Raw genomic sequence first — 17,447 nt, forward strand, 5'->3', positions numbered from 1 at the left:
TACTTAAAGTCCTTACTTGTCACGTTCTTAGAAAGACCTCCCTTGACCAGGGACTGAGGTGGTCTCCCTTTTTTATTTTCTTCTTTTTTTCCCATGTCAGACAGGTCACGTGCACGGAACAATGTTTGAGGGTAGCACATCTCAACCCTGTGCATGAACACGCATTCTTCACACTTAGGAACTACAAAAGGATTTCTTTGTTATTTTCTTCCCTTTTTTAGAGACAGTTTTGCTCTCATTGCTCAGGCTCAAGTGCAGTGGCACAATCTTGGCTCACTGCAATCTCCGCCTCCTGGGTTCAAGCAATTCTCCTGCCTCAAACTCCGGAGTAGCTGGGATTACAGGCATGCGCCAGCACCCCTGGCTAATATTGTATTTTCAGTAGAGACAGGGGTTTCTCCATGTTGGTCAGGCTGGTCTCAAACTCCCAATCTCAGGTGATTCGCCCGCCTCAGCCTCCCAAAGTGCTGGGATTACAGGCATGAGCCACCGCACCTGGCCTTGTTATTTTCTATCACAGTACTCTGATTATTTACTTCACAATTTTCATTCATTTACCTAACAATTATTTACTAAAAACGTTCTATATGAAAGTTTCAGGCCGGGAGCAATGACTCATGCCTGTAATCCCAGCAATTTGGGAGGTGGAGGTGGGTGGATCACCTATCTCTACTAAAAACACAAAAAAATTAGCCAGGCATGGTGGTGCATGCCTGTAATTCCAGCTACTTGGGAAGCTGAGGTAGGAGAATCGCTTGAATTGCTTGAAACCTGGGAGAATATTATTTTCATTCTATTCAAGATTAGGGACATAAATGAGGCAATCACCTCAAAGAATGATAAACCTGATTAGAAAACGGAATTGTTAGCCATTACCAAATAAAATAAATCAAATATATATTTTTAATCTCAAAAAACTCAAGGCCAGGCACAGTGGCCCACGCCTGTAATCCCAGCAGTTTGGGAGGCTGAAGCGGGTGGATCACTTGAGGTCAGGAGTTTGAGACCAGCCTGGCCAATGTGATGAAACTCCACCTCTACCAAAAAATATAAAAGTTAGCTGGGTGTGGTGGCACGCACCTGTAGTCCCAGCTACTCAGGAGGTTGGGGTGGAAGAATCACTTAAACCAGGGAAGCGGCCAGGCGCAGTGGCTCACGCCTGTAATCCCAGCACTTTGTGAGGCCAAGGAGGGTGGATCATGAGGTCAGGAGTTCAAGACCAGCCTGGCCAAGATGCTGAAACCCCCATCTCTACTAAAAATACAAAAAAATTAGCTGGGTGTGATGGTGGGCACCTGCAATCCCAGCTACTTTGGAGGCTGAAGCAGAGAATTGCTTGAATGTGGGAGGCGGAGGTTGCAGTGAGCTGAGATCGTCCCACTGTACTCCAGCCTGGGCGACAGAGCAAGACTATGTCTCAAAAAAAACAAAACAAAAACCAGGGAAGCAGAGGTTGCAGTGAGCTGAAATCATGCCACTGCACCCTAGCTTGGGCGACAGAGTGGGATGCTCTGTATTAGTCCATTTTCACACTGCTGATAAAGACACACCCGAGCCTGGGTAATTTATAAAGAAAAAGAGGCTTAATGGACTCATAGTTCCTCGTGGCTGGGGAGGCCTCACAATCATGGTGAAAGATTAAAGGCACGTCTTACATGGTGGCACACGAGACAGAATTAGAGCGAAGCGGGGCCAGGTGCGGTGGCTCAAGCCTGTAATCCCAGCACTTTGGGAGGCCGAGACGGGTGGACCACGAGGTCAGGAGATAGAGACCATCCTGGCAAACATGGTGAAACCCCGTCTCTACTAAAAAATACAAAAAACTAGCCGGGCGAGGTGGCGGGCGCTTGTAGTCCCAGCTACTTGGGAGGCTGAGGCAGGAGAATGGCATGAACCTGGGAGGCGGAGCTTGCAGTGAGCTGAGATCCGGCCACTGCACTCTAGCCTGGGTGACAGAGCGATACTCCATCTCAAAAAAAAAAAAAGAATTAGAGCTAAGCAAAAGGGGAAACACCTTATAAAACCATCAGATCTCATGAGACTTACTCACTACCATGAGAACGGTATGGGGGAAACCACCCCTATGATTCATTTACCTGCCACTGGGTCCTTCCCACAATTCATAAGAATTATGGAAGCTACAATTTAAGATGAGATTTGAGTGGTGACACAGCCAAACCATATAACCCTGTCTCAAAAAAGAAAAGAACAGAATAGAACAGAACTCAGTCTCCAGCTCCCAGCAAGCAGGCAGGCCTCATTTTTGCATCTTAGTAAGGATCCTCTGACATGCAAACTTCATACTTTTCTCCATGTTCCTACTACGCATAGAGTGGTCCTACATTGTCCAAACTGGAACCTTTTAGAGAGATAACAGGAAGACACTGAACACGTGAATGAAAAATGGTCAGACCATATGCAAAAATAGAACTCTGACTCACAATCTGCAGCAACCAGACCAGAAAACCAATCTATCATCTACAAGTCAGACATGTAGGAAGTTAGATCACTATCACTAGCAAACAATCCAGGAACCCAGCAACAACCCCTGTAACAAATGGCCCCAGATGTCAAGAACTTTATTAATAAATGATAGCTTTTTAAATTTTTGGACCTGCTGTCAACATAGGACCAAAAGAAAACCAACTGTGCATCCCAACCAAATACATAGGATGCTCTGCTAGTTCTAGTTACCCCACCTATAGCTTCCCTATGACAACAGTCTTCAGTTAGGGCACACCTGAAGCCTTCCCCTATTCCCTACTGTGAAGTTTTCCCACTCCTCTGTTTTTGAGGCTCTGACAAAACGCAAGTGATGGTGGTTGACTCCCTTGTTATAGCAAACTCTGAACAAATAGTCTTCACCTCTTCTCATGTAGTCTTCAAATAGTCTTCATGTATTTCCACAAAGGGGATACTAGTAATAATTTTGCTGAATCAACAGGCAAAAAATCAGGACTGTCCTGAGCAAATCTGGACATAAATCACCCTAGTTATGAAGCACAATTAGACCAGAAGCTGTTTGCTAGTGAAATACTGTATGAGGTTTAGGAGAATGAAAGTGTGAAAGACAAAAGATAAAATATGCCACCACCACTAGGTGGGGTTACACCACTAAAGAATGGAGGATGTTTCAATTAAAAAGGGAAGTGCTTGAAGTGTACATGCTCTTAGGTTACTGTTCAGTAATATTTTTGGTTTTGATGCATGATACTGTAAATCCAAACATTGGAATCAATGTAAAATGGTCTTCAGGGCAATAATTGATGAACTAATTCCAACGGGAAATGTTTGAGCATATTATCATCTAGTATTAATTCACTTTCAATTATTGCCTTCTGCACCTGAAGCAGTAATGAGATGAACAACACATTCCCTGCCTTTAAGAAGGTGGCTGGGTGCAGTGGCTCACACCTGTAATCCCAGCACTTTGAGAGGCCGAGGCAGGCGAATCACAAGGATAGGAGTTCGAGATCAGCCTGGCCAATATGGTGAAACCCCGTCTTTACTAAAAATACAAAAATTAGCTGGGCATGGTGGCGTGCACCTGGAGTCCCAGCTACTTGGGAGGCTGAGGCAGAAGAACCGCTTGAACCTGGGAGGCCGAGGTTACAGTGAGGCAAGATTATACCACTGCACTCTAGCCTGGCAACAGAGTGAGACTCCACCTCAGAAAAAAAAAAAAAAGGAATAAAAAGGCAGCATTCTAGAGTACTTCAAGTTTACATATGAAGGGCTGGTTACATAAGTTGTAAGACCCAGTGCAAAATGAAAATAAGGGACAGCTTATTCAGAAAGTATTTCAAGACGGCAACAGTAGAGCATTAAACCACCTGTGGGGCCCTTCTGAGGACAGGGCCCTGTGTGACTGCACAGGTCACACACCCATGAAGTCAACTCTAAGTGTAGGATAGTATTCTATGACAAATTATAGACTAATAAACTATGTTGCCTAGTACACGTTGTGATGCTACTAGGCCTTTCAATGTGGTTATTTGTTTATTTGAGATGGAGTTTTGCTCTTGTTGCCCAGGCTGGAGTGCAATGGCATGATCTCAGCTCACTGCAACCTCTGCCTCCCAGGTTCAAGTGATTCTCCTGCCTCAGCCTCACAAGTAGCTAGAATTACAGGCATGCGCCACCATGCCCAGATAATATTGTATTTTTAAGTAGAGACAGGGGTTCACCACATTGGTCAGGCTGGTCTTGAACTCCTGACCTCAGGTGATCCACCTGCCTCTGCCTCCCAAAGTGCTGGGATTATAGGCATAAGCCACCATGCCCGGCCTCAGTGTGTTTTCGTTCTATGTTGGACATTTGGCATGCAAAGAATTACATTTCATTTTAAAAATTACTAAGCATTGACTACATTTGTACTATATGCTGTAGAGAATCTTTCCTACCATTTAATCAAGCATATAAATAATCTAATTTTTAAAATGTTATAAAAAGTTAGTTATAATTCTTCCACTTTTCCCCATAAGCCTAAAGCACAGAGCAGAGACTGAAACTGGTAGGCACTCAATAAACACTTGTCAAATGAATGCAAGGAGGCTGGAAAGTCCCATATCAAGAAGTTGTTATTTGGTGAGAGCCTTCTTGCTGTGTCATCCCATAGCAAGAGGCAGAATGGCAAAAGAGTCAAATTTTACTCGCCTTAAAAGTGAAGGAAAGGCCAGGTGCAGTGGCTCATACCTGTAATTCCAGCACTTTAGGAGGCCAAGGCAGGTGGATCACCTGAAGTCAGGAGTTCGAGATCAGTCTGGCCAACATGGCAACATGCCATTTCTACTAAAAATACAAAAAATTAGCCAGGCATGGTGGCACACACCTGTAGTCCCAACTACTCAGGAGGCTGAGGTGTTAGGATCTCTTGAATCCAGGAGGCGAAGGTTGCAGTGAGCCGAGATTGTGCCACTGCACTCCAGCCTGGGCAACAGAGCAAGACTCCCTCTAAAAAAAAAGAAGAAAAGAAGGAAATTCTAACACATGCTATATGAGGGCATTAAGCTAAGAAACAAGCCACTCACAAAAGTCAAATATGGGAAGATTCCACATATACGAGGAAGCTAGTGTAGTCAAAATCATGAAGACAGTAACTAGAATGGCAGTTGCCAGGGGCTGGGGGGAGGGAGGAATGGGGAGTTATTTTTTAATTAGTATAGAGTTTCGGTTTTACAAGATGAAAAGAGTTCTGGAGCTACATGGCAGTGATGCTTGCATATTATGAATGTTTTAATATCACTAAACTGCACACTTTAAAATGTTTGATTGTAAATGTTCTTATATTTTACCACAACTAAAAAAAATAAAAATAAAACAGTACATATAGTGAAGAAGTAAGAAATGAAGTTGCAACCAAAGGGACCAATATTTTGGGTGAGAAATCTAATACTTAATTCAGTGCTAATTTTTATATTTTTAGTAGAGACAAGGTTTCACCATGTTGGCCAGGCTGGTCGTGAACTCCTGACCTCAAGTGATCTGCCCGCCTTGGCCTCCCAAAGTGCTGTGATCACAGGTGAGAGCCACCTCGTCCGGCCTCACACCCTTGTGTGTGATTCTCTTAATTCCATTTTCTCTCCTCCCCTCTGCCCCTTAATATACTGCACTTCACCTTGTCATCAGCCAAGTAGGACCTGAAATAAGAATACTCAAAACACGGTAGAAATAAACAAGAAGACAGAAACTAAAGCCTGTATCTTTTTTTTTTTTTTTTTTTTTTTTTTTTTAGTGCTTGGTAACTGTCCCTTTGTGTCTCCCTAAGTGCAGGATAAACTTCTTGAGGCAAATACAAATGTTCGATAAAATTCTGGGCCAAGGAGTCTTGCACTGGATATATTCAACAAATTACCTGCCGATGATAACAGCGTAAGTAAAACGAGTTCTAAAAGTAACAAATGACTTAGTTATCCTCAGTTATAAGGATAAATCCGTCCTTCCTTTTCTTTTTCACCTAGCCCTTTTGTTGGGCCTCTAAAATGTAAGGTAACTACGTGGGAAAGCAAGCAACAGCTGGTGGTGTGTTTTTACCCTGATTTTATCACTCCAATTATCTACCGTCGCTGGCTTTGCGAAGACTAGCTTTGTACCAGAACGAGGTGTGGCTGGAACGCCTGAGGAAAGCAAACCAACTTTCCCAGCCGACACCGTTGACAGCGTGTCCGCACGCTGCACGCGGGTAGGAACTTCCTTCCTCCAGCCTGGTTCGCCCGGCGGGGAACCAATAAAGTTGAGCGCGTTCAAAGGGGTCCTAATCTTCCAGGGCCCACTGGGCAGGCCTGCAAAATAAGGGCCCTAGAAACTCCCTGAGGTTTGCAAGTCTTCTCCCGCTCCTCGGAATTTTTTCCCCCTCATTCGCATTACTTTTATTCTGACGGAAACGGCGCGGGCTAGGCCCCAGGAGGGGGGCTTTTCAGGTGCAACTGGCCCGGCGATCGCGGTGGGCAACCCCTACGAGGCCCCCGGTTGACTGGGAGCTGGCGGTCCGAGCTGTGGCTTGGAAGACCCACACGATGAAGCCTAGACCCGCCCGGTTCGTGGATAATAAACTGAAGCAACGAGTCATCCAGGTGTGTATTCTGCACCGCTCGGTCTCGCCCAGGGCCCCGATCACTGCCCCAGGGTGCCACTCCCCTTTTTTTCGGGTGGCGTCCACGTGGAACTCAACTAGTCTTCTTTCCCCAGTCTGGGTCTGGGCGTGCGTCTGTTCCTCCTTCGTTGGTGGTGCCGGGGCCTTCCCTACCCACGTTGGTGCGGAGTCTCAGGAGAAACCGGGGACGGTGGGAGGGTGCAGCTTGGTGGGGCTGCCGAGGATGTCTGGTCGTCTTCAGCGCAGATCATTCAGTAGAGTGGAATTAACCTTTGAATTTTAACCTCTTTGACTTGTGAATTTAGTACAGGAATGGTCTTCAAACGCTCGCATTGTAAGAGGTCCTTGAGAAGGGGTGGCATAAATAATACGTTAATTTCCGCTCTCAAGGAACTTACACACTAAAACGAGGTAACATGGGTCTGGCAACAGTAACAGGCACTTTGCCTACGGTTTTCTCATTTTCATGACCATCAGTAAAAAGCAGTGTGGGCAAATACCTTAGAATGTAAACAAGCAGTCTGAGTTAAAAGGCGGGAGAGAATTTTCTTCACTTAGGACTTGGTGAGCTACACATTCTCCTTGTTTTTCTTTCACTTCACCAGCCCCTAAACAATCTCCTTTTCGGACCCATCTTTTCCTACCAACTTGTAAATGTTGGAAGTGCTCTGAGCCCTGTTCTCTTACCTCCCCTTCCTCCTCTTTCCTCATACACCTTTCTTATCTATCCATACTTCCTATGTGATCTCATTTAGTCTAATAACCTTTGAATAGTGTCTACATATTCTATTATCTATATATTTATTTCATTTTATTTTTATTTTTCTGAGACACAGTCTCGCTCTGTTGCCCAGGCTAGAGTTCAGTGGCTGTTCATGGGCACAATCATAGCTCACTGCACCCCCGGCCTCCCTGGCTCAAGCAATCCTCCCTCCTCAGCCTCCCCAGTAGCTGGGACTACAGGTGTGCACCACCACATCTGGCCAATTTATTATTATTATTGTTATTATCATTTGTAGAGACAGGGTTCCACTATGTTACTCTGTCTGGTCTTTAACTCCTAGGCTCAAACGATCGGGCCTCAGCCTCCCAAAGTGCTGGGATTACTGGTGCAAGCTGCTGTCCTGTCCTCTATATATTTATGACTGCTAAATTTGTATCTGCCGTCCAGATTTTATCTTGAAGTACAGATTGATATATCCAGCTGCCTAGTCAGCGTATCTCCAAATTAAAATGGCCAAGTGGAACTTGTAATTTTTTCTTCCTTCAAACCTGCCCTTTCTTAGTGTTCTGTATCTCGGTAAATGATACCACCGTTTGTCCAGTTGTTAAGACCAAAAGCCTTAAGGATCATTCTGAGTCTCATTTCCTGTATACCATCCATCAACAGCCTGGTTTGCTTTACTTTCAAAATATATTCCAAGTACTTCTTACTGTCTTTCCGTATAACCATCTTAGTCCAAACCATCATCTCTACCTTATACTATTGCAATAGCCTCCTAACTGGTCTTTCTGATTCTGCTTTTACCTAAAGCCTATTCCCCACAGAGCAGCCAGAGACATCTAATTTTTTTTTTTTTTCGCTCACTGCGACCTCTGTCTCCTGGGTTCAAGCGATTCTTCTGCCTCAGCCTCCCAAGTAGGTGGGATTACAAGTGCATGCCATCACGCCTGGCTAATTTTTCTATTTTTAGTAGAGACGAGGTTTCACCATGTTGGCCAGGCTGGTCTTGAATTCCTGACCTCAGTTGATCTGCCCGCCTCAGCCTTCCAAAGTGCTGGGATTACAGGCGTGGCCAAGACATCGTTTTAAAAGGAAAAATTAGGCTAGGGGAGGGATAGCATTAGGAGAAATACCTAATGTAAATGACAGGTTGATGGGTCTAGGAAACCACCATGGCCCTTGTATACCTGTGTAACAAACCTGCATGTTCTGTACATGAATCCCAGAACTTAAAGTATAATTTAAAAAAAAAAAGGAAAAATCAGAGCTTGCCATAGCCCAGCTCAAATCCTTTCAGTGGAGTCACAGATATCTTGAGTAAAACCCAGTCAAAAAAGCCCTGCATATTCTGGCCTCTGTTGTCCTAGTTTGCTTTTCGTCTCCTGTCCCAACCACACAGACCTTCTCAAACATGCCAAGCACAGGACCTTTGTTCTCGTTGTTCGCTCACTCTGAATTACTCTTCTTCTGGATGTTCCCGCATCCCACAACTTGCTCCTTCACTTTATTCAAGTTTCTGAGCAGTGACTCCTAATTACTGGATCTAGTGGCCTCTTCTCTGTCCTCACACTTGACTGCTTTTCAGCGTTTGACATTATCAGTTTTCCTCTATAGCTTTCACTTCGGTTCATTATAAAAGTACAAATTGAATATCCCTTATTCTAAATGCTTAAGACCAAAAAATGTTTCAGATTGATTTTTTTCAGGGTTTGGAATGTTTGCGTATACATAATGAGATATTTGGGGATGGGACCCAAGTTAAACATGAAGTTTACTTATGTTTCATATACGCCTTATGCACACGGCCTGAAGATAGTCTTACACAAGATTTTAAATAAATTTTCACTTAGCTATATATTTAATTTAATTTAATTTTAATTTTTTATTTTTGAGACTGGGTCTCACTCTGTCACCCAGGCTGGAGTGCAGTGGTGTGAACACTGCTCACTACCACCTCAAACTCGTGGGGTCAAGTGATTCTCCCACCTCAGCATCCCATGTAGCTGGGACCGCAGGTATGCACCATCATGTCTGGCTAATTTTATTTTTCGTAGAGATGAGATCTTACCATCTTGGCCAGGCTGGTCTGGAACACCTGGACTCAAGCAATCCTCCTGCTTTGGCCTCTCACAGTGCTGGGATTACAGGTGCGAGCCACCACGCTCAGGCTATTTTATTTATTTATTTATTTTTGAGACAAGGTCTCGTTCTGTTATCCAGGCTGGAGTGCAGCGGCTCAATCATAGCTCACTGCAGTCTCTAAGTCTGGGCTTAAGCGATCTCCCACCTTGGCCTCCCAAAATGCTGGGAGTATAAGCACAAGCCACCACACCCAACCAATTTTTAAATTTTTTTGTAGAGATGAGGTCAAACTTTGTTGCCCAGGGTGGTCTTGAACTCCTGAGCTCCCAAAGTGTTGGGATTACAGGTATGAGCCACCATGCCCAGCCAAAAGGTGATTTAATATTGAAACTAAATTGCCTCAAGCTAGTAGTTCTGCAGTATCTGACAGATGTCAAATATCACTGTGTTCCTTGAAGTTTAAAATCTCCCCTGCTGCCCTTATGAGTTTATTGCAGTGTTCTAGGGTGTTTGGAAACCTAGGATATTAGTAAGTAAGTCATCACTTACTGCCTTGTAACTATGCTAGTAATAATATTGTGTTATAGTGATTAATAATGTTAATTAAATTTTCTGATTTCAGACTTGACAATTATTGGTTACTTTTATTTACGTTTCTGGTATGCTTTATTAATGAAAAGTTTATCTTAAAGTATAATGTGTTCAGATAGCTCAATCTGTTGATTAAAATCACTGAGTTTGAAATATTGAGTGTTTTATATTTGTTATATTTTCTGTTTTAGTACCTTACCGGTAACAAATGTGGCAAATATGTGGACATTGGAGTCTTAGCATCTGATTTACAAAGAATGTACAGGTAAATAAATAGTTTCCAGATCCTTGAATTTTTATTTCCCCTTTACCATTTTAAAAGTTTATATCCTGCTTAAATTTCCAGTTGATATCAATAACTGCTGGCATTAGTTCACCAATCCATAATCTTGGAACTCAATTCGGTTATGCATACATTTATCAAATACCTATTATGTGCAGTAAGATGTCTTTTGTACTGTGGGAAATGGTCGCTGCTTATCTTTTAGTACCTCACAGTCTGGTCAAGAGATAGAGATGTTATTATATCACTTCCTTTCCTGCTTCATTAGAAAATTAAAACCAGGCCAGGCATAATGGCTCATGCCTATAATCTCAGCACTTTTGGAGGCTGAGGTGGGAGAATGGCTTAAGCCCAGGAGTTTGAGACCACCCTGGGCAACATGGTGAAACTCCATCTGTACAAAAAATATACAAAAATTTGCCAGGCTTGGTGGCATGCACCTGTGGTCCCACCTACTTGGGAAACTGAGGTGGGAGGATCACTTGAGCCCAGGAGGTCAAGGCTATAGTGAGTTGTGGTCACGCCACTGCACTCTAACCTCAGTGACAGAATGATATCCTTTCCCAAAAAAGAAAGGAAGAAAATTAAAACCATTACCAGCAGGTATGATCTCCCTGAGTTTTCTGACTCCTTTTTTTTTTTTGAGACGGATTTTCGCTCTGTTGCCCAGGCTGGAGTGCAATGGTGCAACCTCAGCTAACCACAACCTCTGCTTCCCAGGTTCAAGCAATCCTCCTGCCTTAGCCTCCCAAGTAGCTGGGATTACAGGCATGTGCCATCACACCTGGGTAATTTTGTATTTTTAGTAGAGACAGGGTTTCACCATGTTGGCCAGGCTGGTCTCAAACTCCTGACCTCGGGTGACCTGCCCGCCTCGGCCTACCAAGGTGCTGGGATTACAGGCTTGAGCCATGGCACCTGGCCTCTTTTTTTTTAAACACAATTTTTAGTTTTATTTTTTGTGGAGACAGGACCTTCTGTATTTGCCCAGGTTGGTCTTGAACACCTGACCTCAAGTGATCCTTCCACGTTGGCCTCTCTAAGTGCTAGGATGATAGGCATGAGCCAGCATGCCCAGCCAGCTTCCTGAATTTGTTTTTTTTTTTTTTTTTCCAAGACGGAGTCTTGGTCTGTTGTCCGGGCTGGAGTGCAGCGGATCTCGGCTCACTGCAAGCTCCGCCTCCTGGGTTCAAGTGATTCTCCTGCCTCAGCCTCCTGAATAGCTGGGATTACAGGCATGTGCTAACCACCTACCTAATTTTTGTATTTTTAATAGAGATGGGGTTTCACCATGTTGGCCAGGCTGGTCTTGAACTCCTGACCTTAGGTGATCCTCCTGCCTCGTCCTCCCAAAGTGCTAGAGTTATAGGTGTGAGCCACCCCACCTGGCCAAGAATACCTTAATTATTTCTAAAGGCCCTATCCCCAAATATAGTCACATTCTGAGGTACTAGGGGTTAGGACATCAACGTAAGAATTTAAGGGAAACACAATTCAGCTTATTGGACTCTGTGCTGTGGCTCCCAAAATTCATGTCCTCGTATGCAGATACATTCATTCCATTCCACAAGCCCCAAAAGTCTTAACTCATTTTAGCATCGACTCTTAAGTCCAAACTCTTATCTAAGTATCATCTAAATCAGGCCAGATGGAAGGACTCACACCAATAATCCCAGCATTTTGAGAGGCTTAAGGCCATAGAGTTCAAGACCAGCCTGGGGAACACAGTGAGACCCCCGTCTCTACAAAATAAAAATAGAAATAAATAGCTGGGCATGGTGGCATGAACCTGTATTCCTTGCTGTTCCAGAGGCTGAGATGAGAGGATCACTTGAGCCCAGGAGTTCAAGGTTGCAATGAGCTGTGATTGCACCAGTACACTCCAGCTGGGTAACAGAGCAAGACCCTATCTCTAAATATGAAACAAATAAATAAAAATAATGTTATATAAATTAATTGGTAATGGCTGAGATTCAAAGTATGATTTATCCTGGGGCAAAATTCCTCTATTAACCTGTGAAACCAGACAAGTTATCTGCTTCCAAAATACAGGCATGTCCTGTATAACAATGTTTTAATCAATGATGGACCTCATGTATGATGGTGATCCCGTAAGATTGTTACATCATATTTGTACTGTACCTTTTCTGTGTTTAGATGTGTTTAAATACACAATACCATTGTTTTACAGTTGCCTATAGTATTTAGTGCAATAATACGCTGTATAGGTTTGTAGGCAGAGTAGGCTATACCATGTAGTCTAGGTGTGTAATAGGCTAGCCCATCTAGGTTTGTGTAAGTACACTCTTACTTATTTTTGTTTTCATACAATGAGAATGCCTAATGATACACTTCTCAGAATGTGTCTCCATTGTTTAGTGATGCACGATTGTACAATGGCAGGACAGGCATAGGTGTAGGTTAGACATTCCTATTCTAAAAGAGAGCGATTGGAAAAAAGAAAGGGTCATGGGTCCCAAGCAAGTCCAAAACCAAGCAGGGCAAATGTCATTAGATTTTAAGGCTTTAGAGTAATCCTCCTTGGCTTGATGCCCTGCCCTGTGGGCTCAGTAGGGTGGTGATCCTGCCCTGTTACCTAGGAGGAGACAGCCCCACCTGCCACACCTGTGCCCTCTGGGCCTGTGTTAGCAGTGGCAGCCCTGCCTTCTTTTGAGCCTCCTTAAGGGTCATTCTTTCCTTTTCTTAAAGGATAACTTGTGTTCACAGCTGGATAGTTTTATTAGCCCTGTCCTATAGATTCCTGAATGTCCAACAGCCTTCCTTAATTTTGTCCCCATCTCTGTCCCTAGTCCAAGCTGGCAGTGTTTCTGTTGCTTTAACCCCGTCTCTATTCCTGGCTTCTGCTGAGATGGCTGACTGAATCCATAAGTCATATGCTGGTAATCGCTTTGGCAAATTGTTGTCCCCCCACACTCTTGATGTCCTTTTTAGATTATGCTTTTTCATTTTTTACAATGTGGATAAACTGAGAATTTTCTAATCTTCAGGTTCTGGTTTCCTTTTTGTTGAACAATTCCTTCTTTATCTCTCTTTATACTGTAAAATTTCACTATAAGCAGCAAGGAGAAATCAGGCCACACTTCAGCACTTTGCTTGGAAATCTGAGTGAAATATCCAGATTCATCACTTACAAGTTCTACTTTTAAAATAATAAAACACAAGTCCTCTGCCACTTCATAACATGAACTGCCTTTCTTCCAATTTCCAATAACATGCTTCTCATTTCTGTCTGAGACCTCACCAGAAGCATCCTTAACATTCAAATTTCTACTAGCATTCTCTCTATATATATGTAACTATAGAACCTTCCTATACAACTCTTCTCTTGTTTTTCTGAGCTCTTACCAGAATTGCCTTCAGTGTCCGTTTTTTGTTTTTTGTTTTTGTTTTTTTTTTTTTTTGTGAGATGGAGTCTCACTCTGTCACCCAGGCCGGAGTGCGGTGGTGCAATCTCAGCTCACTGCAACCTCTGCCTCCCAGGTTCAAGCAATTCTCCTGCCTCAGCCTCCCAAGTAGCTGGGACTATGGGTGCACACCGCCATGCCTGGCTAATTTTTTGTATTTTAGTAGAGACAGGGTTGTTTAGTAGAGACACCGTGTTGCCAAGGCTGGTCTTAAACTCCTGAGCTCAGGCAATTTGCCCACCTCAGCCTCCTGACATACTAGGATTACAGGCGTGAGCCATCACGCCCTGCAGTGTTCATATTTCTAACAGCAGTCACTTCAGAGCCATCTAGGTTTCTTCTAACATGCACCTCAAAGCTCTCTGGCCTCTATTACCTAGTTCCAAAACCATTTCTACATTTTAAGGTGTTTGTCACAGTAGCACTATACTAACCAGTACCAAACTGTATTAGGAAGGAAGAAAAGAAGAGAAACTAAGACAGAAGGCTTTTTAAAACAATAGTGTACCTCACTTTGGCTACCACCCAGTAGTATTTTTCCTTCTCTTTATCAGAATTTATTTAACGAGTGGTCTAAGGCCAAGGCACAGTGGCTCACACCTGTAATTTCAGCACTTAGAGAGGCTGACACAGGAGGATCGCTTGAGGCCAGGAGTTTGAGACCAGCCTGGGCAACATAGCAAGAATCTGTCTCTACAAAAAAAATTAAAAATTAGCGTGGCATGCAGCTGTAGTCGGTCCTAGCTACTTGGAAAGTTGAGGCAGGAGGATCCCTTGAGGCCAGGAATTCAAGGCTGCAGTGAGCTACGATCGCACCACTGCACTGAAGCGTGGGTGACAGAGCAAGACCCTGTCTTTTAAAAAATAAAAATAAAGACTCAGCTAAGATTGTTTCTATCCCCACCACTCACTCCATTGAAATCTATGAACTGTGTTTTGTTGGTAACCTTTTTTCTTAGTTGATGGTATGACTGTTACTCAGCCAGTCACCCAGGTTAATCTATCTGTTGTCTACTTCCTTCTACCTAGCCTTGAATCCCCCTGCCATGTCTATAATAAGTCACCAAGAAGCCTTGCTGTTGTCTCTTAAATAGTTCATGAGGCCTGTTCTCTCCTTTCCTTACCATTACTAGCCTAATCCAGAGCCTCATTATTTCTTGTCTGGACTACTGTTTCAGGTTTTTTTTTTTTTTTTTTTTTTTGAGATAGACTCTCACTCTGTTGCCCAGGCTGGACTGCAGCGGCACAATCTCGGCTCACTGCAGCCTCCACCTCCTGGGTTCAAGTGACTCTCCTGCCTCAGCCTCCCGAGTAGCCAGGACTACAGGTCCATGCCACCATACCCAGCTAATTTTTGTATTTTTAGTAGAGATAGGGTTTCGCCATGCTGGCCAGGCTGGTCTTGAATTCCTGACCTCAAGTGATCCTCCCGCCTTGACCTCCCAGTGTGTTGGGATTATAGGCATGAGCCACTGCGCCTGGCCTGTTTCAGCTTTTAAACATTCTTCCTACATCTATCTGCCATCTTCTCTTATCCAGGTGTTGGCAAACTATGGCCCTCAAACCGGTTCCTGCCTGTCACCTTGTTTTGTATGGCCCACGAGCTAAGAATCATTTTTACATCTTTCTTTCTCCCTTTATTTTAATTTTTAATTAATTATTATTATTATTATTATTTTTGGAGACACAGTCTTGCCCTGTCACCCAGGTTGGAGTGCAGTGGCGCAATCTCGGCTCACTGCAGCTTCAGCCCCCTGGGCTCAAGTGATCCTCCCGCCTCAGCCCCCAGGTAGCTGGCACTAAGCACATGCCACCATGCCCCGCTAATTTTTTGTATTTTTTGTAGAGACAGGGTTTTGCCATGCTGCCCAGGCTGGCCTTGAACTCTTGAGCTCAAGTGATCCTCCCGCCTCAGCCTCCCAAAGTGCTAGGATTCCAGGCATGAGCCACCGTGCCAGGCCCCAAGTTGCCTTTTTAAATGGTCATGATTTAGTACAATATTTGCCTCATCTAAAACTTTGTGTTTTGATGTAATTTCACATTTAAGAAAAGCTGACCCAGACCAGCTTAGACAACATAGTGAGACCCCATCTCTACAAAATAATCGAAAATTAACTAGGTGTGCTGGCACGTATCTGTCATCGTACCTACTCGGGAGGCCGGGGTGGGAGGATTGCTTGACACCAGGAGGTCGAGGTTGTGGCACACTCTGATTGCACAACTACACTCTAGCCTGACTGAGAGAATGAGACCCTGTCTCAAAAACATAACGAATTTTTTTTTTTTTTTTTTGAGATGGAGTCTCACTCTGTCACCCAGGCTGGAGTGCGGTGGTGTGATCTCGGCTCACTGCAACCTTCACCTCCTGGGCTCAAGCGATACTCCTGCCTCAGCCTCCCAAGTAGCTGGGATTACAGGCACCCACCACCATGCCTGGCTAGTTTTTGTATTTTTAGTAGACATTGGGGTTTTACCATGTTGGCCAGACTGGTTTTGAACTCCTGATCACAAATGATCCGCTCACCTTGGCCTCCCAAAGTACTGGGATTACAGGTGTGAGCCACTGCGCCGGCAAGAATTTTTATAAAGAGGAAAATGGAAAGAATAGAACAAAGAACACCCATATACTCTACCTAGAATGTCCCTTTATCCGTGCATACTATCTATTCCCTAAGGACAAAGGCTTTTATTATATAACCACAGTTTATTTATTAAAACCAGAAAATGTAATCTTGATTCAATAATGTTATCGAATCCACCATTCGTATTCAGAGTTTGCCTGTCTCAATAATGTTCTTTGTAGTTGTTATTTTATGGGAATTTTTTTTCCAGAACTGAAATCCAACCCCTAAATTATGCTTGTTTTGCTTTTTAGTTTCCTTTAATCTGCAACAGTTCCTCAACCTTTTTTTGTTTTTCATGATCTTCACATTTTGAAGATTACTGGTAGTTATTATATTAGAATATCCCTCAATTTGGATTTTTCTGCTGTTTCCACATGGTTGGAATCAGGTTATATGTTTTTGGAAGGAAAACCAAAGAAGCAATTTGACTTCAAAAGGCACAGAATATCTGTGTAGGGTGTTATTCGGTAATGTTAGTTTTGATCCAGCCCGGGTGACAGAGCGAGACTCCACCTCAAAAAAAAAAAAAAAAAAAAAAAAAAAAATTAATAAATAATTTATAAGAAGATACTTTCAGATTATATTAATATCCTGTACTCATCATACTTTCACCCATATTTTTAGCAGATGGTCTTGCTAAAAATATTTAACTTGAATTTAATAATGAGGAGACATAAATTCAGATTGTGGGACATTTTATAAATTAGCTGGCCTGGATCCTTCAAAAATGTCGGTATTACATGCACAAAGGTTGCAAGTTAAAAGAGTTCAAAGAGAAACAACAACCAAGTAAATGCATGAACCTTGACTAGACACTGGGTCAAAGAAAAACAACTATAAAGACCATTTTTTGGAAATAATTTGAGAAATTTTAATGTGGACTATGTATTAGATAATTTACCAATATTAAATTTCTTATTTGTGCTAATTGTATTGTGGCTGTGCAGATATTTTTTTTTTTTTTTTTTTTTTTTTTTGAGATGGAGTCTCGCTCTGTTGCCCAGACTGGAGTACAGTGGTGCAATCTCGGCTCACTACAACCTCTGCCTCCCGGGTTCACAGGATTCTCCTGCCTCAGTCTCCTGAGTAGCTGGGACCACAGGTGTGCGCCACCACACCCAGCTGA

The 17,447-nt window shown here is 43.3% G+C and overlaps 1 protein-coding gene across 1 annotated transcript in view; it reads left to right on the top strand.

The window, feature by feature from the left end:
• Positions 1-5,766: 5,766 nt before the first annotated feature.
• NVL (nuclear VCP like) overlaps positions 5,767-17,447 on the top strand; it is a 106,197-nt gene continuing 94,516 nt past the window's right edge. The window contains exons 1-2 of the mRNA XM_017869945.1: positions 5,767-6,572; positions 10,181-10,254. Of these exons, the coding sequence (XP_017725434.1) occupies positions 6,516-6,572; positions 10,181-10,254 (131 nt within the window). The 5' untranslated portion in view covers positions 5,767-6,515. The remainder of the gene's footprint in view (positions 6,573-10,180; positions 10,255-17,447) is intronic.

The sequence above is a fragment of the Rhinopithecus bieti genome, unplaced genomic scaffold (genome assembly GCF_001698545.2).
Source record: "Rhinopithecus bieti isolate Rb0 unplaced genomic scaffold, ASM169854v2 scaffold_1673, whole genome shotgun sequence".
NCBI lineage: Eukaryota > Metazoa > Chordata > Mammalia > Primates > Cercopithecidae > Rhinopithecus > Rhinopithecus bieti.